The sequence below is a fragment of the Melospiza georgiana genome, chromosome 3 (assembly GCF_028018845.1).
Source record: "Melospiza georgiana isolate bMelGeo1 chromosome 3, bMelGeo1.pri, whole genome shotgun sequence".
Taxonomy (NCBI): Eukaryota; Metazoa; Chordata; class Aves; order Passeriformes; family Passerellidae; genus Melospiza; species Melospiza georgiana.
The window spans coordinates 77,354,307-77,380,799 of NC_080432.1; the positions used below are offsets into that span (position 1 = coordinate 77,354,307).

The following is a 26,493-nucleotide window of genomic DNA, read 5'->3' on the forward strand; positions in this document are numbered from 1 at the left end:
CAAGCAGCTCTGCCTCACCCTTGCCCGAATCCATAGCTACCTTTTGTTCTTTACACACAGAACCTTGTTTCTGTAGGTGTCCTCAGATTTATTAGATCTGATCTGCACCTTCATGTTTGAATTCAACAGATTATTGTTTTCCATAAAACAATAAAATACTCATCTGTTTGTGTGTTGGGTTTCTTTCCTTCATGAAAGAACAGACAAGTTTCCTTATCTTCCTTGTTTCTAATTTTGAAAAGTTATTTAAAATATTGCAAATGGTTGACTAATTTAAGGTAATTCTGAGTTGTATTAGTGGAGAATATGTTACCTTCAGCTCTGTGTCCTGTGAATTTCCTCCCAACCTTCAGAAATCAAGTAAGACCTTCAGTTCACTGTCATCCATCATAACTATCTCCAATTTGCCAAGACTGTCTTTTCTTTTTGCTGCCAGGTCTCAATTGTTTTAAAAATGCAAGTTTGGAATCATCTTGGTATCAATAAAACACAGTACATTTAATTGGGCACTGTTTGATGCCTAATGAAACTCTTCTCCTCCTTTGAATTAATTGCTGCATTTACATTGCTTTGCAAATGCTGGGAGTGGCTGTTATGGGATTAAGACTTTTATATCTCACTGTGAGGAACAGAAGAGTCCAGTGCTGTGTGGTGCTTTATGCTGTAGAAGTTACAGTACAGCTCTCCTGACACAGAAGGGGAGAGTTGTTTTCAAATTATGCTACTTCTAAGCTTTTTTTTGGGAGTATAAATGCATGGCTCCTTTCAATCTCCATTTTGCAGGTAGATTTTAATGACTGCTGTGTCTTGAAGGCAAGTGATAGCTGTCATGCTGTGTTTCTCAGGACAAAAATAAGATGGCTTTTCAGAGGTGTAATTCCACATGGATGTGGCTTAGAAAATAACATCATGAAATACAGGCACTATACCAGGGCTAGGAGAAGAGGAAAATGGCCTTTGGGGTGTTGATAGGAGAAAGGGTAGGGACAACTGGTGGTCCTAATTTTGGGGGAAGGAAAAGAACCCTGCTTTAGCACCTTGTACTAGTGCTAAATTACTAGTAGTAGAGCTAACCTGTAGCTGAAGACTTCTTGCTGAACTTGGAAATTACTTTTTTTGTCCTAAACTCAAGCCACGAAAACAAATTGTGAAATCGAAGAACTGCCTTGGTCTTGCTGGTGTTCTGCAGGCAGTGTGTGTGTAAGGGTGTATGTGATAAGCTGAGGAAGTCTTTAGACTGGCAGAGGAAGTCTTTAGACTGGCAGACTGTAGATATATTTTTGTTATGAGCAGAAGGTGCTTTCTCTCGCATTTGCACACCAAGAATAATATACTTTTAGAGAAATACTGAAAGATTTCACCTTTAAGCCAGTGCCACATACCTGCCTCTGACTATTGTCAATGTCTTTTCAGCACATCCATGCAATGTTTCTATTTCCTTTGTACTTTCTGTGTTTTACCATGTTGTAGCAACTATTTGAAAAGACAGAAACATTCTTATTTGTTTAATTACATGAAGTGTACAACTGTTTCCAGATTAATCACATAAATTGGAGTAGCTCAGCATTTGTTTGCACAATACCTGTCCATTAGCACAACAGGGAATATCTCCTGGTATGACTTCTTCTGTGAGTACTAATTCTTCTCTGACTATTCCTAGTAGAAAGTAGGCTATGAGAAAGTGCTGCTACTTTTTAATTCTTTAACCTTTATGTTTCAGGTTACTGTTAACAAGGTTAGCTGAAGCAGAGATTTATTAATCTACCTTCCTATTGCAAAAGTGGCAAAATCACAATTTTGCTCTTTTTTCATAGCACTCTACCACCAGCCCCTCAAACTAGGAGCTATTCCTCTCTAAGCCTTCTGAACTAATTTTAAAACTAATGAGTGTTGTTGCACTTGCAGAGAACTCTTTCTAGAAGTGTTTTCTGTGCTTAAATGACTGTAACTAAAGGGCTTTTTTAATTATCTGAAGCTGTGTTTCATGTGCAGTATTGCCAGTTTGATATTATAACTTGTAGGCATAGTATAATTAATCTCTGCAAGTGAAAAGGGACCTTTTCTGGAGGCAAAAAGGGAGGCATTTAATAAATACTCACAATCTGCAAACCCCAAAGTACTATAATTTAGTAAGATCCTGCTCCTCCCACTTTGAACTGTTTTTTGTCATTTCTTTTATGGAGTGTTGAGGTGTATGAATAATTTTAAAGCCTGCCAAAATTTATATCCAAAACTGTCTTGGCAGTGTATAGCAATGTGTCTTTTCAAACTCTACGTCTATTAATATAGCCTAGGCAATTAATTGTTCATGTGTTTAAACAATATGTCAATTTAAATTGAAAGGACTCAAAATCTTCCCCCCACCCCAGTCTTGTTTGTCTTCACTCTTCCTTCTGTATTCCTTGAAATTTTGTGTTTTGGTATGTGATGGAAGTAAGCCTGACATCTATCTCAATTAAATTAACTTCTGTAAAGAGTAACATTAGCAGATATGTGGATGAATTGCTCAGTGCAGCATTTTTGAGAGGAGGTCATGTTGCACAACAATGAGAAGTGTATTGTCGTTTTAGATTTCTAACAACATTTTTCAGGTTTATTATTGGCCTCTCACAAGAATCCATTACTGCTGAGACACACTCTCAAATTACTCACCCCAACGCTGAAAAATCAAATGACCAGAGTGAAATTTGGCAGTGCAAATAAGTTATTTGGGGTAGCTTTGACAATGGCAAACTGCAAACAGTTCCTCAAACCCAGGAGGATTTCCCAACAGGCGATAATTGCACTAAGAAATAGAAAATGTTCCTAATTTAAGCTGGCTCTTAGTGAAATGGGAGATATAGTTCTGAGGTAATGCAGAGAACGGGGCACACTTGAGCTCACAGTAAATAGTAAAGCTTGACAGCTTTCCAGAATAATACGTGGGGGTCCATAAAAAGTGGCATAGATGGGATGAACAAGGATTTATTGTTCCTTGTGGGGAGTGATATCCTTTGTAAGGAAGGGGTGGAGATTGCAAATTACTAGGCAGCAGGTTCAGGCAAAAGAAGGTGGTTCATAACTAAACATGTAACTGAGCTGCACAGTGCCAGAAGCGTGGTGGATGCCAAAGGCTTCTGCAGGAAGCACAGAGATAAGCAATGAAGGAAAAAATATTTAAACTTTATCAAATTCAAAGCTGGCTCTAAAATCCACAGATGTATAAAATACTGGAGTTTTGGAAGAGCATTCTAGAAATATCACGATATTGTTTAATATTACGCATATGAAAAACTAGATTTGTTAAAAATTAAATTAATTTTTCTTTCCCCACTCTTACCAGGTGTGAATAGTCCCTGAAATTAAAAGTGTTAATATTGCTGAGGGTTTGCCAGTACTCGAGTCAAGAGTTTCATGTTTTGGCATAGCACACTTTAATAATTAATCACTCTTGACACTTTAAATTGCTAATGATATTGCATAGGAACCTTTTCAGTGAACTTTAAATAAAGGAAAACACTGTTCTAAGATATGAGTCAGCTTTTGAAGCAACGCTCCAAGAAACCTCCAGCACAAATCAAAATGTTGCTTTAGTCAAACCTGTATGTATTTTCAAATGCCAACTTGGTGTCCAAGGAATGGGAGGAAATTTTAAATTATTAAGTGCACCAACGTGCATTGATTCTGAAGTATTCTATTTCTGGCCATATCTAAAAGCCTGGGCTAGACAAGTGAGAACTTATTTTGGCACAGGCTCCAAAGGGTTTGGCCCTAAGCCAGGTGTGGTTCTTTAACCATATGGCCATATAAGCTCAGTCACAGAGCTCTGCTAATGAGGTTGCACTCACATCCAGAGCAGCTCTCCCTGCAGTGGCGTCCTGGAAACTCATACAAAGTTACTCATCCTCTGATCACTCTTCTTATTCTGCTCTTGCTGCCCAGTTCTGAGATGCATTCTCTAATGTAATCTCTTCTTTTATTTGCACGCACGTACACTGGCACTGTTGGATATTAAAAAGCATGTAGTTTAAATGGGCTGACTGTGCATTACCCAGAGGAGATATAGGCTACCTGTGCTTTTAATAAGCTGTTGTGGTTAATAGTCCACAAATCTTGTTAGCAATATGCTCTTTTTTGTTTTCTTCCAGATCATTGCTTAAGATTTTAAATGTTAAACTGGAAATGAAGTTCTGTTGGTGTTTCTCGATAGTCTACTGAAAGTTTCCTGTTGACTGAATTCTTTTGCATTCCTTTCAGTTAATAGTAGGCTATTTTATGTGTTCTCTGTTAATCCCTTGGAGTAAATGATGCTGTCAGTAAAGAGGAGTGATAAAAGTAAAGGGTTAACAACAGAAGTAAAATGGAGCATATGTGAGTGCGTGGTCTGGAGGTTTTGGTTGAGACTAATAATTCTTCATTTTGGTAGGCTTGTATATCTGGTTATCTCTTTATCATTGAAATTACTTCCTTTGACTTATGTTTTATGAGTTTCAAGTTAATTTTCTCTACTTTGAAAAAAAAATTATATATATATATACACATGTATTTAGTTATCTGAAAATATATCTGTATTTACCTGAGGTCTATGAATTTTATCCAAGTATTTTTTGTGATATCTTCCTCCTGCCTAGGGCAACTCTGAAACTCTACCACTGTGACTGCAACTTGGCTTGCACTCTGTAACACAGATTTAGTCAAATCTGTAGCAGTAGTGTAGGTGTATAGGAAAACAGTCCTCTTGTCCAAATATTCTGTGTCATGAGTGTGTACTGTAATTGCCTAGCAATAATCTTTGCTTCTTGTAGGCCCTGATTGCTGTGTAATTCCTTGGGAATGTTGTGTAGGAACGAACAACAGTGATAACCCTATTTAATAATTTATGTGCTGTGCTTTGAGAAGCATAGCTTATATAGGCTTGTGAAAGGTTTGCTCTTATCCCATAATAAGGAATATTCATTTAATTTCTTTGCACTCCTTTCCCCAACCCCACCACTGGTTAGTCTGACTGGTTATTAATGACCTGTTCAGCATCATGATTTCCATACTACTCTCAGGTTTAAGTTATTCTCTTGGCTGACTTAGCACAAACTGCAGTTGTTCACAAGTCATAATTCTGGCCTCTAAACTGACTCTTTCTCTGTTCTTTTGTCTTTTCTCAAGAACTTGGAAGCACAGCTGTTTGAGACAAACTTGACTAAGTGTCACATTAATTGTGTAATTATTCCCTTTTCTGGAGCATTCAGAATATTAGCAGAAATAATTTCAAATACAGTAAGATCTGCTTGAGATCCTAGCATTTTTTTCAATCTGTGCTCTAAGCAGGCCACACATGCCAGATTCAGGGGAAAAAAATCATAATAAGTAGGTGACTCCACAGGTGATTTCTCAATAAGTTTTCTCCTTATTTTCTCTTCTTTTTCTTCTTAGTAGTGGGTTGCAGCTCAAGTACTAATCCTTAAAATTGAAAGCTTAACTGTTTAGTGGCGGTGTTAGTTGTATTACAAGGGGATTATCACAAAGAATGTCTTTGCATGGCAAGCCTATCACAATCCACTGAAGCAAATCAGGTTATAGATGGTTTTTCTGTAAGTAGAGCTCAGTTGTAAAGGTTCACTAGGAGCTGCTTTTGTTGTATGGAGTTACCAGACATCTCCAGAGCTTTTGCAGTAGTGATCGTGAGCAGATGTCCTCCAGCAGTTTTCCACTCTCACTTTTCTCATAAGCTCGGGGAAAACATAAGTTGCTTAGCCAAGTTTAAAGGAATACTTTTCCCTTAATATTAGAGAAGGGCAGCCAAGTTCCAAATAAGCTCTTGGAGGATATTATGTTTTTCTTACCAAAGCAGGCTGCAGTTTTATTAGTGGAATATCTGGAGGAAAATGTGGAGATTCCTTCCTTCAGAGTAGGAAAGTGACATTCCAAAAATGGGTGGTAAAAACAGCTGCTAAAACAGAGAAAGTATCTCATTCTGTTAAATGTACCAAATAACTGTTGTAACAACCTCAAATATCATTTTGTTTAAGATGGTGGAAATGGAAAATTATTTTTTACTTGGAACCTTAATTTAAGGAATTTATGTCAATCCTGCTATATAGAGCTCTCCAATCTCCTCTCTGTTTCATGAGAGAAACCCATGATGGCAGTGAACACAAGAATTGGCTGATAGAGTAGCTTTCTAAAATATGAAAAAATTGAATTATGATATTTGATAAGTTTATAAAATTAAGTTTTACTTTTTCATCAGGTATTTCAGAGACAAGAGAATAATCAAGTTCCTTAATTAATTGTAGCTGCTATGTTGTCATTCCCCTGGTGCAATCAATTCCGGAATGAGTAGTCAGCTATTCACCTGACTCATTAGCCCTGCTGAGGGAGACAGGGATTGGGCATAATGACTTTCTCTGTTGATTGCAACCTAAATTATTTTCTAATTCTAAATGCTTCTTTCTGTATCAGAGTCTTCTCTAAAATATAACAGTGGTCTTCCTGTCATTATGAAAACTGCAGGAGCCAAGTTAGGAAATGAAAGTCTTAGTAGAGTGGTCAAAATTGAATTTTTGACATTATCCCATAAATAGGAATTGAAACTCTTCCTAGACAAAAATGGTATTTTCAAAAGGTCAAGGTAAATTTGGAGTAAGCATGGAAAAGTGTTTTGAGTGACTGTGTTTTCTTGAACCCCACCGTCCACATTAACCTTTCAGTACAGGATGATGAACATCTAATCCATTCCAAAGCCAACGTACTGGTGATATTTCATCTTGCAGTGTTAGGTCAAGGCTAGCTCTTACCCATCTCTTTAACAGGGGTAGAAGGGTGCCATTTTTGCAGACCACCTGTGCCTTGCAGCCCCTCCTGAGCTGGCAAATCCATGTGTGCAAGTTTGCCTTTGCCTCCCCCAGTGCTATCTTGTCAGATTCTACCTAAAGGGCTTTCCTAACTAAAATGGGATCAGTGCTCACCAGCTTCTTAAAGCTTTATGTATCTTTCTGAGTATAAAAACAAAGAAGCAGCTGATTGTTTTCATTCCAAACTGGAAGAAACAGAAATTTCTCAATTAACGAGATTTACTGGGTTTTGTGTCATTTTCCGGTGAACTGTTCTGGTTTAAAATGTAAAATGTAAAAATATGACTGAAAATACAGTGCATTAGAGCAGCTCTTCAGAAGTTCATTAGTGGAAGAAATACTTAAATATTATGATGTTTTGTTGTGGCATGGGAATCAAAGTAAGGGCTGTGAATTACTAGTTACCACTTGAATGCTTATGCACCCAGTTTTTAATTGGATTAATTGAAATTGGATTTTGAAATTAGAATTAATTTAAATTAATTAGATCTAACTGAAAAGTCTTCTGTTGAAAAGTAAATCACTGGCTCTTCATGTATTTCAGGTAACATACAAGGAGCAACAATTGTGGATGCCCTTGATACACTATACATCATGGAAATGAAAGAGGAGTTCAAGGAAGCCAAGGAGTGGGTTGAAAAAAACTTGGATTTCAATGTGGTAAGGAGCATTGCTGATTAACTTTTAATGCTCTGTTTAGTCTCCAGGGGCCAACTGAGGACTGGGGTTTTGATATTACAAGCATAATGCAAGGCTAAAGAATTTAGATTATTGATAGATAAAACAAAGCAGGAAGCTGGAAGATAGGAAATCTACTGCTCTGCTTATTTGCTCTTTTTCAATCAAAGAGATTTAGGTAGATGGAAGGCAATGAGCTGGACTGGAGGAAGGAAAAAGGAAATACAGTATTTGCCATTATAAAGTAAAAACTAGACTTTTCAGCTTTTCTGGGAAGAAGAATTGGGACCCTTCAAGCATTAATTTTTTCATTATGCAAACCTTTTACATTTACCCTTTATGAAATCTACAGATTTTTGTTGTGTTTATTGAAAGGTGCATGCCATACATACTGCTTAGGTTCCTCTGTCTACTCAAGTAAAGTTGAATATCATGAGTTAGGCTGAACTATTGGCACAAATGAACTGCTTTAGTCTTAGGAAGCATTAGGTCCTCACAACTGCACGTACAAATTACCCTATTAAGTGGCAAATGTGCAGCTCAGGGCAATGTTCTTCATTAAATTTTTAATCTGGAAAGGCCTTGAACAAGTAGGAACCTCTTCAATTAAATGGCAAAGTCCTGAGTTTGGTATTTTTTCTTTTTTTTTTTCCTTTTGGGTTTTTTTTTGGGCCAGAGGATTTATTGTTGGGTGCAGAGAGCTGATGAAGCACCTTTGATCAGTGCAATAAAGTAAGCACAGTACACTGAGCACTTGAAAGCTCTTGTAGTTGACATGCTTAATGTTAGAAACACTTTCTGAAAACAAAGTACTCTTTCTAATAAGTTATGCAAAAGTCAGGTTTAATTAGGGTCTCTTCCATGCTTGAAAATTAATTATCCTTTTAAGAAGGAGTTAATAAGAGTGGATCTAGCATAGTTTATATAAGCAGTAATTTAGTATGCATTTATATTTACATTTAGAATGTAAATAGGGGATATTAAATAGTGCTCCTGTGTAGTGTCAGAAGCCTGAACGACATACTAATTTTATCTTGTGCATAAGAATTTTTTTCCCTAAAGGTATTTTTGTAATACTAAATTCCTGCATTATTAGCTTGGTATTATCAAGATGTTTAAAAACCAGGATAAGACAACAGAAAATAACAAATTCCACTTGAAAGGATGAGCTGAGCTGTACTTGGAGGAACATTATAAAGCTTTGTAGAATGATTTACATTATTAACATGAAAATCTTTGGGTTTACATATATCTTTATATATTTGTACTGGAAACTTTTAGATGGTATTGCCTATATTTCCTCTTTTTAATGCACCTATTTTTTTCTCAGTAATGTTTCCAAGCTAAGAAAATGTCAGAAATTTCATATTCCATTAGTTGTTCAATGCAGGAGTCAAGCAGATTTACCAAAGCAGCTTCACAGATAACACTGACGTGCGTCACTAACAGTATATTGTTACTGATATTCCTGTAAATAGCAGCCTGGAGTTCAACACCTCACAAAATTATTTTCATAATACTTCATAATCATATGTAATTGAATTTTACATTGGCATCATCAGTGAGTAGATGAATTTTCCCAAACTGGAACAAGGAAATTAAAATAAATATCTGTGATGCCAAATTTAATAATGGATATCCATTTGTTTAATGGCTGGATTGTTGGAAGCTACTCAACTTGCACTTTTGTTTAGTTTTCCTCTTTAAGTATAGATTTTAGATTCAAATGCCATTTTGTATTTGTATCTTACAGTTTAAAGAACAGCAAAGAAAGAAAAGTTCTTTTGTGTTTAAGCGTTTATCAGGCCTTACGTGACATGTTCTGCAAAAATGTTATGTACACTATTACTTGCTTCTGTTTTAGAAACCTTTGTCCCATTAAGTGATTTATTTGGAAAAACTGACTCACTGACATATCCTAAAGAGTTATTTCTTCTGAGTAGTATAAACTTGTGTTTGATGTTTCTGACCATTTCCTGGGCAGAGACTGCTTAATCAGCATATTTCCCCTTTATTTCCATAAGTAGAATACGTTTTTCTCTTCATTTATTCTTAGAACTATGTCTTTCAAATCTTTAATTTTCTTTAAGATGTTCTTTACAAAAATTGCTGTGACTGTATTCTGTAGCAGAATTTTTTTCTCCTTATGTTCCCTCTCAATGCAGCTGGATGTAGGAAAATTTTACAAACTCCAGAAGATATTCACCAAACTATTTGGCCAGCACTCACACCACTCTCAACACTTGATCATAAAAGTTGCCTGGTGTCACTTTGTGAAGTAGGCACTAGTTTACCCACATGAAAGGATTTATGGAATAAAGACGACTTAATGGCAACCTCTCTTTATGCGTTAGATTTCAATCTTGCAGTTCGATGAATTAGATGTCAGGGTTGCTCCTCTTTACCTTTCTGAAGATAGGTTTTGATTTTGAGGGAAAACTCTAGTTAAGTCAGCAGCACCTTTCTTGGGAAACTTGTGCATTTTAGTAAGCTTGTCAGTGGGTATGTTTAGAAGCTTTCCCTTTTGGAGTATAACACAGGCTATTTTCATTACAGCTACAGCTGGTAGTCCTGTGATTTTATAACTGAGATTTGATCACATTGCAATGCTTGGAGCTTTTTTGTGTCACAACTGCTGACTTTTTTTTTTTTTTTAATTTGAAACCTTGCAGAAGTTTGAGCTAAACTGAGCCATTCCTTCAGGAATTATGTTGCATTTTCTGATTCTGTCAATATTATAAGAGATGTAGATGTACTTATGGAAAGAGATGACATTTGCAGTGGTTAAATCCATGGTCTTAGCTTTAGTAGCACGATGGATATGTGCTCTGTTCTCTGTTGAATCTCTTTATCTCTCTTGGGGTTTCATCTTTTGCTCTTCTAATTAATATAGCCAAGGCTTTGTTCTGACCTCCCCGCGCAGGCTGCTGCCCACACACCCCTCCACAGTGCACAGCCCAGGCTGCAGCAGCTGGGCTGGGCTCTGTATCAGCAGGTTACAAGGCAGGAAAAGGGAACCAGTCTTTCATGGGATTTTTAGGGAGCTTGGCTGTTTCCTAGCTACAACTATGCACGCTGTCTGCTCCTCTGATCTTATTTTTTCTTATTTGTTTCTTCAGAAGCTGCACACGCACACACAGAGCTTTCTGAAGGAGTTTCTGTGGCAGCACCCCACTTCTGCTTCACACTGGGGAGGAAAAAGCTATCAGTCTCTGCAGTCCAAGAGCCAAATAACAATGAATACGTGCTTGGGAAGAGAGAGAGAGGAAAAGGGATCTTGATGAGGCAAATGAAGGGGTCAGGTGTCAGGGAGTAGTGGTGCAGGAGCTGAGCCCCATGGTACAGCAGTGAGGGTTTGGGAGTTGTTGAGTATTGGTCACTGGTGCTCTGCATCCATGCCCAAACACACCCCAGTATCTTTAGCATGAGTGACCAAGGGATCCATCCCCTTCTTCCTCAGCCCTGCTAAACTCCTTCTGTGCAAAAGGGCAGTCTTGCCTGGGCTGCCTGCTGGGAGCAGTCCTTGGTCTACACAGTGTCCTAAAGCATGTCTGGGCATTGACAGGAACAGGGGCCCACACCAAGACCAGAAGGTGCTGGCAGTCAAACTGTACATGGGACAGGGCTTGGATTCATATCCTGACCAACTGACCAGCTGTCCGATGGAAGTGTAGCCAGACAGGATCAGAATGGGAACAAGGTAGGGAGCAGAAAGCCATGCACTTGTTCAGATAAGAGGGAAATTGGGAAAGTATGAAGGGCATTTCATTATTTGCTCTCAAAGACAGGTACTAATGAACTGAGGAACTGCATAAAGGGAAGGGAATGAGGAAGAAGGTGAGGGTGCCCTCTGTCTTGTGTCCTACCAATACTCTTAAGTATTGGTCAGTCACTGTATCTGATTTTATGCCACTTTTGAAGCTTGAAGGCTCACTTATGACTTCTGACTTTCATCTTTGTGCTTAGCACAGCAAATCTGAGTGTCTTTCAAAGAGATTTGGTCAGCAGCTTCATGCAACCTAAAAGTTTTGTGAGTGATATGTCTATTATTTGAGAACTGGAAAAGAACTGATGGAAGTGGAGAAACTTGACATTATGGGGTTTTTGCTACTGCCATGTATAGACTAGCATACCCCCTTTGCAAGGTCCCAGAATAGCAAATATTATTTGCATAAATAAGGCTTCCAGCATTTATCATTGACTCAGCTGTATCTGTGGTGTGGCAGTCAGTAACAGTACAGACTTCCAGACTTCAGTTCGCTTATTTCAAATTTCAGCATTTACAAACCCAAATCCTATTATTTTCAAACTGTAGGTATTGTGATTGACTTCTATTTAACAATCCACAACATAATGTTCTACCTTGGAACATTATAGGTTTTTGGCTCTTTATTCTTGGTATTTTTCCTCCTCAAGTGAGAAAATCAGAAATTTTCCTAATACAACTATTTGAAAGAGCTTTCCAATTTGAAAAAAAAAAAAAAGTCATGGGTCAGAGAGAAATCTTAAGAAAGCCAGCAGGTGAAAATGGTTCTTTAGTTTGTGGGACTATTTGATTACTAGTTTGCCACGTAACTTATTAGTACACTCTAAATGCCAGACTTCAAAGTGGCTTGATTTTAATTATGTGTAAGAACCAATTTTGATGGGCTAAAATGAGATCCTGCAAATTCATTACCAAACACAGTTCTTTTGCTGCTAGAGTTTATTAATGCCTTCAGTAGCACTTTATTTTTGTGCCTGCAGTTTGCCATGCGGGGACTTCAGCAAGGTTAAATAATGTTATGCAATAACCAGGCTTTGACACTTACGATAAAAAGGTTGCTAAGATTATTTCCCATGTCTTTGGGAACTGAATATTTTAGCAAGCTGCCAGTAACTTTCATTTGTGGAATATGAATGAAATTTTTTTCCCCCACGATTGCAGGTAACTAAAATCTTAATTGCAATAGTTGAAAGTGAGCTATTGTAGTACTATTTGTGACTATCGTAATTCCTGGGCTGCTTGAAAATGCTAGGATTTGTTGCTGTTTCCAACCTTTGTGCTTCAACAGGGGAATATTATTATTTAATAGTAAAAATAATTACAAGTTCATCTAATTTCACAGGAAATGTGGGCCCTTTGTGCCCACTTTTTAGTCTAGAATTATATACATTATTCAGCATTATTCAGTACAGGCTCCCTGGTGTTCTCTTGCACAGCTTGTTAAACTGCAGGGTATGGGCTGCTTGCCATGGTGTGTGTGCATGGGGAGGGAGTTGCTATATTCCTTCTGCACAGGAGCAATAGATGGAAATGCAGATGAGGTGGCTGAAGTTCTGTACACTTGATGATACAAGAACAGGAGAACCAAAGGAAAGAAAGTTTTGGAAGGAATCTTTGCAATAGAAAAGACTGAAACAAATGATATGTTAGGACTTGGGGCATTATTTTTTGTTATCTTTATAAAAAACTAAGAGAGTAAGCTCTTTATCAAATGTAAATTAAGGTGATTTGTTCATTGGGAATACATTCATCTGTGTAAAGAGCACACAGTGTTTTCTCCAGCTGTATTCTGAATGACAGAACATGTAACTAGTGCTGCTGGTGAGTGCCAGGTGGATAAATAAAATAGTGTTGTGTTTCAAATGTTGTGTTTATAAGGGAGGATGACTTCCCATGATAAAATACTGATGGAAATCGTTTTGGCCTTGGTCTGTGAATTGTGGAGTGGAAGATTATCAGGAATGAGATGCATTAGGAAATGATCCAGAAGGATATGAATACTGATTTTTGGGGAAGCTGGAGGAGTTCAATGGGAAAAGGCCTTCAGGAGAGCCCAGTTGACTGTAGTTTGTTGTCTGAACAATGTTTCAATATTAAATTCAGTATAACAGCTGTTTGAAGCCTCAGTAGTTTCTCAGTTGTAGTCCTAATCCTCTGGTTTGTGGAAGGGTGAGGGAACTTGAGTGGTGAGACACAGCTGAGATCAAATTGGCCCTGTCATAGATTTGTAAATAAAATAGAAATGCAGAGTAACACAGGCTAACTAATATAAGTCTTGGCACTTTATTCTGCCTGCTCCTTCCTTGTTTGGTTATATTTGTTGCTTTTTGAAGATGTGTCTTGTTAAGGCATTGTCAGTCTCCCTTTCTTTAAAAGGAGTTAGTATAATAGGTTTCCTAGTTATATCTCTAATTTTCTCCAGCATCTTGAGTGTTTCTGAGTTATGGGTTTTCTTCTACTTAAAAAGCAATTTTAACATAACTTTGATGTTATGTCTCTAGCCAGCAATGTAAAGGATGTTGTATGTCTATATCAAAATAATTTCATCTTTAGAAATTAATCAAGGAAACCAGATGACATTCCTGAAACTTGTCACAGCTTTGCTCTCACAGTACATATTGGATTCATACATTGCTTTTTGTTTTCTGTTTTGTTTTTTTTCAAGTACACTGATCAGAAATCACAGTTTCCCTGGATGTTGTATAGTAGTTGGACTATTCAATTTATGGTTCAAATAGTGAATCATAAATTACTGAATAAATATAAGATGAAAGACCACATTACTCACATTCAGCAATTAACATAAAAGCCCTGGAATTAAAACAAAAACATGTTATTCCAAATACATGTAACTCTTTTTCAAGCACCCACAGACTTTCAGAATCCTTTCTAAAAGTGAGGCCTGCAAATATCAGATCAAACTGATGTTTAGATGTTAGCATAGATAAGATGTGTACTAACGAAGGTGCTTCAGATATTCTCATACAGAGGCCAGTCTATATTTGGGTTACTAATATAAAGAGACCATAACATTGGAAATTATATTTTTCCAATTGTTCAGAGCTGTCTTTTGCACTTGGTACCTTAAAAAGGGAACATCTTAGTCATCTTGAAATGTACATGTACAGACGCTTCGCCCTACAGAATTTCCATTAGAGGTAATAGAATTAATTCAACCACTTCTCAGACTTGCTTTGTAGGTGATACAATAACTGTTTGAAGGAGAAGGCTAAATTTAAAACAAAAAGTAATTCTCACTTCTACAGATGGTGAAGTAGAAATTTGGTGAAGCTCAGATGAAAGCTTTTCTGATATATTCTGGTACTGTTAAATGCTTACTTAGAATTTGCTGAGTAGAAATATAGACTTACTTGTACAATCTGTACATGGATGATTAAATATATGAAAAGAGAGTAATGATCAGGGTGTGGCATTTTCAATGTGTCATGTCATACAAAAATTTTAAAAATCAAACCAGGAAGAAGGGTAAATTTGGTGTAGCGGAAATCTACTTTTAGGACAAGTTCATTTTTCTTAACAGATTACTTCTTCAAAAAACATTCCTTCACAAACTTTCCTTCACAAAAACATGTAAACATGTTTTCTTGATGTGAAATTATAAAACTTTAATTGTTTTGCCACTTACAGTTATTTGTGCGCTGAGAATAATATTAACCTGGTACAATGAGTTTAAGAGTAACTATCAAGCATACAGATTTCAAATCTACCATTAATGAAATTACTGTTTCAGTGTTTGTCTGCTTCAGTGGCTTGCATAAAGATTTTGGTCAGAGGCAAATATTCCAAATGAAGGTTCAGAGGTTCAAGTGACCTATTGGGAATCTGATGACGTTAGAATAATGGTTGCCTTCAAGAAATGTCCTGAAAGATCACCCCTTCAACACATGTTCAGTATTACAGTGCAATTAATCTTTGTGGCACAACAGTAAAACCTTTATTCAAATTATTTCCAAGTAGTCTTCTTGTCTGTAGCTGATTTCCAGAAGCAGATGTCAGTGCACACATACTGAGACTTCCTTAAAGGGCCTTTGCACTCCTTGAAAGATAGCAATGGTTTTGTGAGTTAAGTGGTCATATTTAAATCCAGAAAGGCAAAATGTAAAGTTCTGGAGACAAAATATTCAGGTCATACACCACTCAATTTACTTCAAGCAATTGAAAATCAGAAAGTGATTTAATTCAGTTCTCAAAGGAAACACAAGTGTCTGGGATATCTGATTAACTCATTTCCTCATCTGACACCTACCTCTTTACAGCTTCAACCTTCCCACATCAAAGGTACTTGACATGTGCTAAGGCTCAGGATTGAAATGGAAAGAACCTGAACTTCTGAAGAAGGTTCACAAATTCATATTCTCATACTATTCATAGGAGTTTCAGCTAGCTCAGTCTCCACAGAAGAGAAGCCACCCCTTTCACTCATTTGATCATCCTTTCTTCAATCAAACCAGATCAGATCAGCCTTTCTTTAGTCAAATCAGTTCTCTACTAGCTGTATTACATGTTGGATTTTAAGGTAGACTTCTGTATTTAAAGTACATGTACTGTAGTTCCTACACAGGCAGCCTGATTAGCAGGTGAACAGATGCATCACCTAGTTAGTTCAGATTTCTAGAGAATTTAAATGTTTTTATATCCCCCTCCCCAGGTTTAATGTGGATCATGGCATAATAAAAAAGCCTTCAGAAGAATGTTGAAGTTGAGATGAGTACCTGTTTCCATTTGCCTTATTGCTGCATTCAGTGAGACAATGACTGAACACTTGGAAAGAGAAATAACAGATTTTGAAAAAAAAGGCATTTTGGAAACAGAAATTAAGCTGCAGAAATTAAACTTTGTTGTTTCTCTTAGAAAGAATGGGAGAGGAGCAGTGGAGGAGAGCAGTGACAGAGGAGAAACTGCAGATTTCTAGATGACTCAAAATAAACTTGTAAGAGTGTTATGTTCTGAACACTGCAAGACAGCAAGATAATTTTGCAGTCTTAAGTCATGATGCCAGTCTGAGTTTTCAAGAGTCAGACGTATGTGATGGCTTTACTTTGTCAGCCCCTTTGAATTGTGTTCATGTGTATCAAAAGGTGTATTATACAGGCACACACATACTGTATTAATTATGTATTAATCAGAGTCATTCTGAATGGAAATTATGTCCTCTTTTTGGGGGGGTAAGGAAGTGCAGAATACATTTTAGAGGAGAAAAGTTAAATTCCTGAGTGTAAAACAACAAGCATTGTAGCAAGCCTGAGAGTGTTTTGAAGCCCGTACCTTTGCAGTTTACAAGAAACTCACCAACTCTGCAATGTGATAGATACCTTTTCTTAATCAGAGCACCTTGGAAACTGAAAAGCATGAAGTAATATTTCTGTTAAGTAGCCCAATATTGGTTTGTTTGTTTTTTTCTGTAAAGGCAGTTTGCTGCAATTCAAAATCCATAAAAAATAGGGAGCAACTTCTTCCCTCCTACGCAAACTGACATCTGAATGCTTAAACTGGAAAAGCACAAGACCTAGCTAAATGAAAAAAGCCTGCAAGCCTTTCAGAAGAAAATCCATCAGCTCCACCATACATTGATTTATATTAAACATAGCTATACTGTATGTCTGCAAACAGAAAATGGAAAAGTGACTCAGTAGAAGCAAGAGCAACCCAGAACATGTGAAAGTCAAATGCTTTTTTTTATGTGCCCAAAATTTTGGGATGCTGTTGGGTACCTTTTTCTGTAGAAAGACAGAAATTAAAAAAGTAGTATTACATAAAAAGGCAAAAATTAAGAAACTTCACTAGACCAACTTTTTAGCTGAATGCCTCGGTGAGTGTTGGGGTAAAATTGGAATTGCCTTAATAAAGAACAAAAGTATGTGAGACTCAGATTCCTCATTTATGCTTGAGTTTCAAAAGGCAGGGAAAGAGTGTGCTTTGAGTTTTGAGGTAGATACTGGCTGGACCAAGTCTTTGTCATTGATAAAAGATTCATCCACACCACCTTGGAAAGGGCTGTCACTGTAATAGGGAATCATCTTCCTTGTTAATACACATAATGATTACATTTGTTTTTTATGAGCACATAATTAACTCATTCTAGTGCTACCTTCTTGTTTGTGGTGGGCAGCATTTAGACTGAAGTAGGAAAGCACTTGATGGGACATTTTGATCAATACTGATCTGTCTGAGATGGAGTGAGGGGAGGTAGTGTTGGACATGAGATCCAAGAGCACCTTTTGGGCAAATGCTGAATCATCTGGAAGGAATAATAAGTACTTAGATATGTGGATTTAGAGAAAGCCTTATAGCCCACAGAAGAGGTGAAAAGTTAAGCAGGATATTTTGTCAAAGTGAGGAAGAGAAAAAAATGCTTTAAATTCTTGTGTTGGCCTTCCCTACATCTTCTGTGTTTTGCTATTTACAGCTGTTACGCCTTAAAACCTGTATATGTGTGTGTGTATATATATATATAAATATATATATATATATATATGTAAAAATAAACCTCTATAGAAATAAATTTATGTTTATTTCAACAGAATGCTGAAATTTCCGTATTTGAAGTCAACATTCGTTTCGTCGGTGGACTGCTTTCAGCTTACTATCTTTCAGGAGAAGAAGTAAGATGGTTTATCTGACATATCATCATCTAGATAAGTCATTAAATTTAACTTTAGTAATTTTTTTATCCAAATTAAACAATTTCATTTATCTGTTGTTTAAAACTTTGAAAATGGCTTGTACAATGGAGACCAGTCCAATGGGTCTTCTTGCTTCTATTGCTGCTCCTTTTCTTAAGTCCTAAAGCTATTGCTTCATTTAAGTGTTTAGTGATATTTCAGTTTTTTTCTTGAGTGGGAATCACACCCAGTACATCTTCTGGACTTCATGCTAGAGTGTGTAATTGTGGAGTTCCTACTCTGAGGTAGTGGTAGGTTTGGTGCATCAGCTTTCTGCTTGCCAGATGGGTTTCAAGTGTACCCTTGAACTTGTTTAAACTCTTACTTTCTGTTTGCCTACCTGAACCTGAGCCTTCAACTCACATGGAGAAGACATGTTAAGAAAGAAAAGGCAGCTCTAAACCTATACATGTGAGTGTCTCTAAAGCATTAATAACCTGTTAATCTGTATTACCTGTCATGGTTTCTGGAAAGAATGAAGATGCAGTTTCACCTTAGAGCTTTGTGTGAATGCAATTACTTGTGTAATGTTTTTGGAGAAGGCCAAAAGTCACAGGTACCCTTTTAAATGACATGTTTATTTTCAAGTTTTAGCTTGGCAGTTGAAAACTCTTTAATCTTACTAGTTTAAATTCTTGTTTCTGTCTCTGGATTATAGTAGTATTTTGTTGCAGGATTACACAAGTTAGTACTCTTTAAACATAAGTTGAATTTATCATTCCTTAAATCCAAAGCAATTACTAGCGGAAACTCCACAAATCTAAGGAAATTAATTTTTTTTTCACGAGTAAATTTCCCAAATACTACTTGAACATGTCACTTTGAATTACTTTAATTCTATGGCTGTACATAATTATTTTTTGTTAAAATTTATCATTATGTTAAAGCTGTTTTAGCAGGTGCTGCTGGGTCATGTACCTGACAAAGCAGTTACAAGGAGACAACGTTCCTCTGACACTTTTATGTCTTAACTAGACCTACCTGCTTATATCACGTGGACCTGTGCTGAGTGTAGATGGTATGGAAAAGACATTCCTGTCTTAAAATGCGCAGGTTTTATTATTTGAATAGTCTTGTAATTTTTCAGGAGAAAAAAATGCAGTCAGACACTTAACAGTAATGAAAAAAAATTGAGATGTGCTTGGGAGCTGGTGTCTGGATCTTTGCTAGATATTATTTCACTTATGTTTCTTCTCTTTTCACTGGAGATCTACTTGAGAAACAGGTGTGGGCTTTTCTAGCATAACCTATTGGTACATTTTAATTAACCAGTCCTGACAGAAGCTCATTTCTTGGCAGATGAGCTGGTAGATGAATGCTCATGGGCCTTTACATCAAGTGGCAGTTTGTCTGCCAAGAAATGCCTTAATCCTTTGTCATCAGTGCTGGTGATTTCATATGTATGTTGATGGTTTATGTCCTGTGTCTGTTAATGTGCAGTCTCACTTTCAATCAGCATGTATAGTTTCTCCTAAATAACAACTAGTCATTGCTTCTCAACCATTCCTTCATCCTCAGAGAGGCAGTTTTGCAACCCCCTCTCCAGCTAGATTGAAAGCAGCGCTTGTGTTCCAGTAAAACTCTGGCACAAATGAAATGAGGAGACATCTGAAACAAAAGTGTTTCACACAGCAGATAACTAAATGGAACTCTTTACAGTGGAACATCAGTGATAAAGGATGCTAGTGCCCATTCTAAAATTGATGGACTCAGTAATGAAAGTAAAATTGCCTCTTACATACAGAGAGGAGGTGTATTATTAAGGAGGATGCCAAGCTCTTGCAGGTCAGGAAGGGCATCGTCCATGCTTGCCACTGGTTCTCACACTCTCTGTTAGACATCTGCTCTCCAAGATAGAATGATGTCCCTAAACAGTTGTTCTGGTGGCTTGGAGAGTGCAATGCAGCATGCTCTGCCTTCATCAGATTTGGGGAAACTTCATGACTTGTCTCCTAAATCCCAAGATGCTGTGGCAATAGCCAACCTCTGCCAATGTAAAGAATGGGATGCAGCAGGGTGAGGTTCTCCTGTATTAAGAGAGTTTCTTCTTCCCTGCTGCTGCTGAGAGGTGTAGAAAGGCCTGAGGGCCCCAGAGCCTGGCTGCCACCAGAGAAAATATATCTTTAGTAATCTGTTGGTCCATTACATTAGTGGGTGTTCCTAAAAAGTTAGCACAATCTGTATGCACACTGATTGAAGGATTAAACTTCCTCCGTTAAAAGCTCAATTAATTCTTTATCAGATTAACTATTAAAAAAATCTTATATTTGCTGTGCTCACTTAGCAGTATTCTAATTAAAGAAAGCTATGTTTCAGTAGAAGGAGTGATGGAAATAATTATTGTTTGTGCTTCTGAATTACATTTCCATGGGTAATGATCCAAAGCTGCAACACATTGTATGTTCCATAATCATTTGTAAGTCTAACTAATCACAATTAAAGAATATGCTATCATACTGAGTAGTTCCTAAAACATCCTACTCACATAATAGTTCATTTAGATAAAGTCACCAACGTGAATCATTCTAAAAATGAACAAATTGAATACTTTACCCCTTGATAACTATATGTGCTTCTCACTTGCAAAGAGAGCCATGAGATGCTTTCTGTTTAGCTTCCTACAATTTCTACCTTACTAGAATTCATATTAAACACCTTAAAGTGCTAGAAATTTCATATGCTTTTTTTTCCCACTGTGGTATCTGTCTGAACCCAAGTTGAAATGAATTTCAGTCAAATATCCACTTCATTTGTAAAATAGCTACAAGTATCAGAAAACTTGATTTTAAGGTGAATAACTATTTAAATGCTGCTCTCTTTTTGGGGGGGGAGTTTTTTTTTTTGTTTCTTTTGGGCTTTTGAGTCCCTAATAATAATACTGCTTGTGAAGGCTTTTCTTGTTATTTTTTCCATAAGTCACTGGCTGTAAAGGATTATTAAAAATAAGCCTGGCTGCTTAAAAGCACTGCTAGTATTGAAAATTTTTTTGTTTATATGAAAGTATCTTTAGGAAACTGTAATATGATAGATTTATCCCACAGGACTGGGAGATTTTTTTTTCAAACTTTCTTGATCATTTTGTTCAAATTAAACCTTGATTAAATACAAGACATGTCTTAGAATCTTGGAAGATTCCTCATTTAAGTATTTTTTTTTGTTATAAAACGAAAAATAAAGTGTAAGGGAGAAATTTGTTTTACAACTGCCTTGCTGTACTTGCTAGTTTGATGTTAAATTCTGGTATACCAAGGGTCAGGAGTATTGCATGCAGCAAGGTCCTCTGTTCTGCAGACCCAGGTATTTGCACTTCCAAATGTAGTCATAAATGGAGATAATTCATTAGCTTTTGGAGGAGTTAACAACACTGAGTTAACAACACTGAAGCTTCTAACAGCAACTAAGATCTTTCTTGGAATTCATGGAGATTACAAACATTGCTTGTGAGCACTGTAATTTTCACTGCTGGGAATAGCTGTGGTACTGGTGCTGAAAGTCATGGCAAATGAAGGCCCTGCTCTTAGTGCAGTGGGGTTGGTACATTCTCTAGGTCTTCTGATTTCTTCATAACTGGCTCTAAAAGGCACTGCTAAAACTCGGTAATAAGGGGACTGTTTTACTTGAAAGTTGGCTCCACAGTCAGGGAATACATTGCATAGGCAGAAATAGAAGGAACTTTTAGTTTGCTGTTTGTGTGAGCAGCAAAGAGTTAATCCAAAATGCTCTGAAGTGAATAAGAAGTCCATGAGTTTCAGATTCAACTGGTAATTTCCCAGATTCCTTTGAAGCTTTTCTGTTTTCTGAATGGGATAAGTAGCTTTTTATTTTTTTACCCCAGAATTAAAATATTTTGGATGCAGCATCTGTTCTTCCTGTATAATATGCTCATATTGCCATTCTTCTTCATGGCATGAAGCAGAAATATAACAAATTTGTACTTTTTTTACTGTGGCAGGATAACCTGTTTGAAAGAACACTAATTAATTCTGATCAGGGGGAAGGAATAACAAAAACAAACCAGAACAAACAAATTAACTCAAAAAACTCCCAAACAAAACAAAACAAAAAGGAAAAAATCCAAGCTGTTCTTTGATAAGTTGGACTTAGAGTTTCATCTGTTACTCTCTACCAGCTATTAATGAGAGGTTAAAAAAAATGAGAAAAAAAAGTCATGACATACTTAATTAATTTATATCTGCATTTAGAGTTGGAGTTACAGTGCCACTGTTCAACCTCACTTGATGATGTTGGCTTCCTGTCTGACTTCAGACAGACCTAATCATTGCTCACTGCAAACCACCACCCCTCAGTGATTGTCAAGCTATGTTACTAACGAGGAGCAGGCATGAAATAATGATGCAGATGCTATTGATCTCCAACTGCCTCTGCCAGGCTGACCACAGAAGATTGCTGACTTCACATAGTGCTGAGACATTCTGCAGAATTTAGCTGTAGCTATTCTCTCCGTCTCTGCCTCTCTTGTAGAGGTGTCTCTTCAGAGAGAATATTTAAATTCCATGAATACAAAAAAATTCCATCATTTAGGAGTCTTGAATGGTAGGAGAATTAAGTTTTTGTCACCTATACAAAGGTATTGGCCTTTTCTACAAGTTGTGATTGAGTTCCAGTGTATGTGCCTTGGGGATCTGAGCTCACCAAGTGTGAGCACTGACCGAGTGTTTTATCTCCTGCTTCCTCTCACTTAACTTGACACTAGTTAACAAGAGGACTTTCCCTTTTATGTCCTGGAAGCTTGATTCCTAATGCTGTTTGAAACTCCAGGCATACTGTATCAGCTTGATCACTTCTCTGTGAATGCCACTTGACTCCTCCTTAATCACCTCCACAGGCTGGCAGTAGAATTCCCTGTGTGGTACAGACTAGAAGACTTCAATTGCCTGTAGCTTTCTACAGCCCTGTTTTCAGATTTGGGTCCTGCTTCCCACCTACCATCCATCTGCTGCCACTTTTAAGCAATACATCAGTGTTTCAGTGGTGTCATGTTTTAGTTCCTGTAGAGCTCTGAAATGATCTTTATGCTCACTTTCATTTTTATAGATTTATGTTTTTTTAACTTGGTATTTCAATGAATTCTGGAGCCATTCAACTTGGAAGTGACCTCAAGAAACCTGCTAGTCCAGCCTCAATATTGCAACAGTCCATTAGGCTTATTCTTTGAAGAAACTTCTTGCATGGGGACATGCCTATGCTCCTCAAGACTCAAGGGGCAAGTTTATCTTTTTAGCAAGGCTTTGGTTCATGCACTATGCTCTTTTAAACAGACATCTGCTATTGTTTCTCCTGGCTCTCTAGCAGGCATCATATTTCTCTTTTTTTTCTTTTTTAATTGTTCTTCAAAAATTACACTTAGCCTGACTTAAGGGTTTTCGTTTAACTTGTCTGTTTCTGTATTCCTTACTTGGACGCAATATGGTTTTACTTTTAGTGACTTTCTTTACAGTCAAACCAAAAGAAGGTAAAAGTCATCTGAACCTTTTGATTTGAGAATTTTTGGACTCTGAACCTCACCTTTTGTTCTCCAAATCATCTCCAAGCAATTTAACCTTGTGGCTGTTTCTTTCTATATTCATTTCAGCTGGTCATCTTGATTCTCTTTCTAAACTTAAACATTACCAAAGTGAACCTTTTTTTTTTAAAGAATGTGTTGAATTGGGGCATGTGACCCCTGTTGACAGTAATATGTCAAACTAAGTTAAGAGCTACTTTTTCTCCTATAGACTGAATTTCTGCAGAAAGCTGTCATTACACTGTATAAAATCAAGGTTTATATCAGCTCTGATGTAGCACTTAACATCCTACTCAGGGACAGAGAATGATTTAAAATATCCTCTGTTTCCCACAATCAGTCTGTAATCTCCATTACTATTTCAGCCTCTTCTCCACCTTTAATAAATCTAATGCTGTTCACTTTCTGTTCTACCTGCATAAAAAGGAACTGCAGAATCCCTATGGATTCACATTCTGGAGATAACCTTGGCTCCTGTAGACTGCTCTGCCATTGCAAGCAGACTGCCCTTCAGTCTTCTATTTGTGTCTCTTAAGTTCCTGCAGTGCAATTATGCTGTCACTGTTGATGAAACCCATCTCTCTCAAATAGGTTCCTTTTACTCCAAAAGTTTTCTCATTCCTAACACTTCTGTCCACTCTCTCCCAGTGCTACTTGTCCGGCTGTTCTGTGCCACTGTGCTGCTCAGGCTGCCCGCACACTTAATTCTGACGAAAATTGGAAGAATGGTAACAGGGTTGTGGATTTCCAGTCTTGCACTTAATTAAGATGCTGCTGCTAGGTTTTCCTTCTCTTCCCACTCTGCTGTGGGGTTGCTGATACCACCCACGTGTAACTTGGCAGGGAACTGCTTCTGGGGTCTGAGTACCTGCAGTCTGATGGAGACTGTGCCCCTGTGCTGCAATCAGGCACCACCACCAGGCACAGCATCAGCTGCCATCACCAACAGGTTCTGTGCCTCAGAATGAGGGCCCTCAGGCCACTGTGCTAATGTAAAGTGGGAATAGTGGTAATTTGCCTTAATTCAGTGAATTGCTGTCTGCTGGAGTCCAGCAGTGGGTATGTTTGGCTTTTGTTTGTCTGTGATCATTCTGTTTGTCTATCAGTGTGAATACCCACAGCAGGGGACTGAGAAGCTGTGGTGACAGCCTGCTGCAGCTGCTGTAACTAAGCCTGCCATGAAACCAGGAATCAGAGCCCTGATTTTGATCTGAGAAATATCAGTTTAGAATTCCAACCTGTACATAACTTATGTTCTTCGCTTTTAGTGGTTTCCCATTTGCCTAGCAGAAAATGGTTCGTTTGAGGAGTTTTCTCCAAACAACAAAAAAATTTGTTTTGTTCCATGGTAAACCTATTTGACATGCTTTTGCATTCATATGTTGACTTTGGAAATAAGAAAAAAGTTCACTGCTCATTACATTAATTTTAACTAAAATCCCTGCTCACCTCCACACTTCTGTAGGCTGATGGTAAATTGCTAGAAAGGAGAATGGATTATAATGAGACCTAAGAAATACTGGATTGTGATTGTAACAGCTGGTATATTTGACACAAGCTCATGAGCTATGTTATTAAGTAGAATTCAAGCAGCTGAGAGGGAGCTGTTTGTTTCTTCTGAGGATTTGGCTTTCAACTTGCTCCTACAGTTTCACTTCATTCTGGTTCTACAGAACAGTTGGAAAGAGAATGTCTGTCAGAAATAGTAGCGTGCTTTCCCTTTGAGCAGCAGCTCTAGATAGACTCTAAAGAAGAATCCTTTGCATGTGGGTTGATATACTGTACAGAAGAAATTACATGCTATTAGCAGCCTGTCCAGAATCACCAGGCACCTGCAAAGAAGTTGTTTCCAAGATATTTCTCTCTTTTATTTATCTCAGTTTCCAGTTCTGTCACTTAGCAGCACAAAATGCAGTTGCATAATAAAGAAGAGTAAGAGGAGGGTAAAAACATGCTGCTGAGGAGGTGGTGGAGTTGCTGTGCAGATTTAATAGAAAATGTACAACATATGGTTAGATACAGGGTTCGGTGGAGCCATTTGCAAGCAGCATTTAAATTGTTGCAAATATACTGGTCATATCTAAATAACAATGCTTATGTATAATAGTACAGTGAAGAATTTTAATTCTTTCTGCCAATGAAAGCAACAAAAAATCTCAGTGCTGACAGTGGGAATAGATCAGCATGAACTTATGCTGCTTAAATTCTGAGCTATGTGAAATATTTGGGAAGTATAGTCTCTCTGTGGATGTGGTATAAACGTTCAATTAGGTGATAATAATAGATATTATTGAATCATTGTACTGATTTTTTTACCAAAAGAAAAAGCACACATGAAAATATTATTATACTCTGTGTGTGGAGTAACTATTCTTTTCTTCATCTAAATATTTCACAATGTATAACTAGTGTATGAGAGATTCCACTTTGTACTTTGTCTCAGTAAACTGAGTCTGAGGTTAGTTTTCATTAAGTTGGGAGTTAAGTAGGTGATAACATCCTTCTCTTATTAGCTTAAAGCATAAACCATCCAGTAGAAGATGACCACATTTTTGATTCTGTTGGCAGCTCTGAAGACATTCCATCAGATTCCCAAAGCTGACTTTAGCAAAGAATCTTTCTATCTTCATATCTCTTTCCAAAAATTTAAATTACATCTAGTAAAAAATATGTAGGCATATTCTTAATATTATAAATACAATTTGAGTGAACAGAAATGTATAATGCAATTTGGGAAGCTTCCTATCCAATTAGCTCTTTAAAGGATCAGATTAGAAATTCATTTCAAAACACCACTTTGTGCCACCCACCAATTCTGCTGCTTCAAGCTAACTGAATATCACTGAGAAGATTGAATGCCTGAAATCAGAAACAGACAGACATCATTGCTGCTCTTGCATGCTCTTCATATCTCCAGCAATAGGTAGAGATAATGGCATCCTTGCTGCAGGAGAAAGAGATATTCTTTTAAAAGTCTCCTTTGCACTTGCAGCACATCTTGCTCAGCAGATCAAA

General features: G+C 37.2%; 1 protein-coding gene across 1 annotated transcript in view; it reads left to right on the forward strand.

Annotated features, from left to right (window-relative positions):
- MAN1A1 (mannosidase alpha class 1A member 1) overlaps positions 1-26,493 on the forward strand; it is a 139,007-nt gene that overhangs the window by 38,239 nt on the left and 74,275 nt on the right. The window contains exons 3-4 of the mRNA XM_058020925.1: positions 7,372-7,487; positions 17,814-17,894. Coding sequence (XP_057876908.1) covers positions 7,372-7,487; positions 17,814-17,894 — 197 coding nt within the window. The remainder of the gene's footprint in view (positions 1-7,371; positions 7,488-17,813; positions 17,895-26,493) is intronic.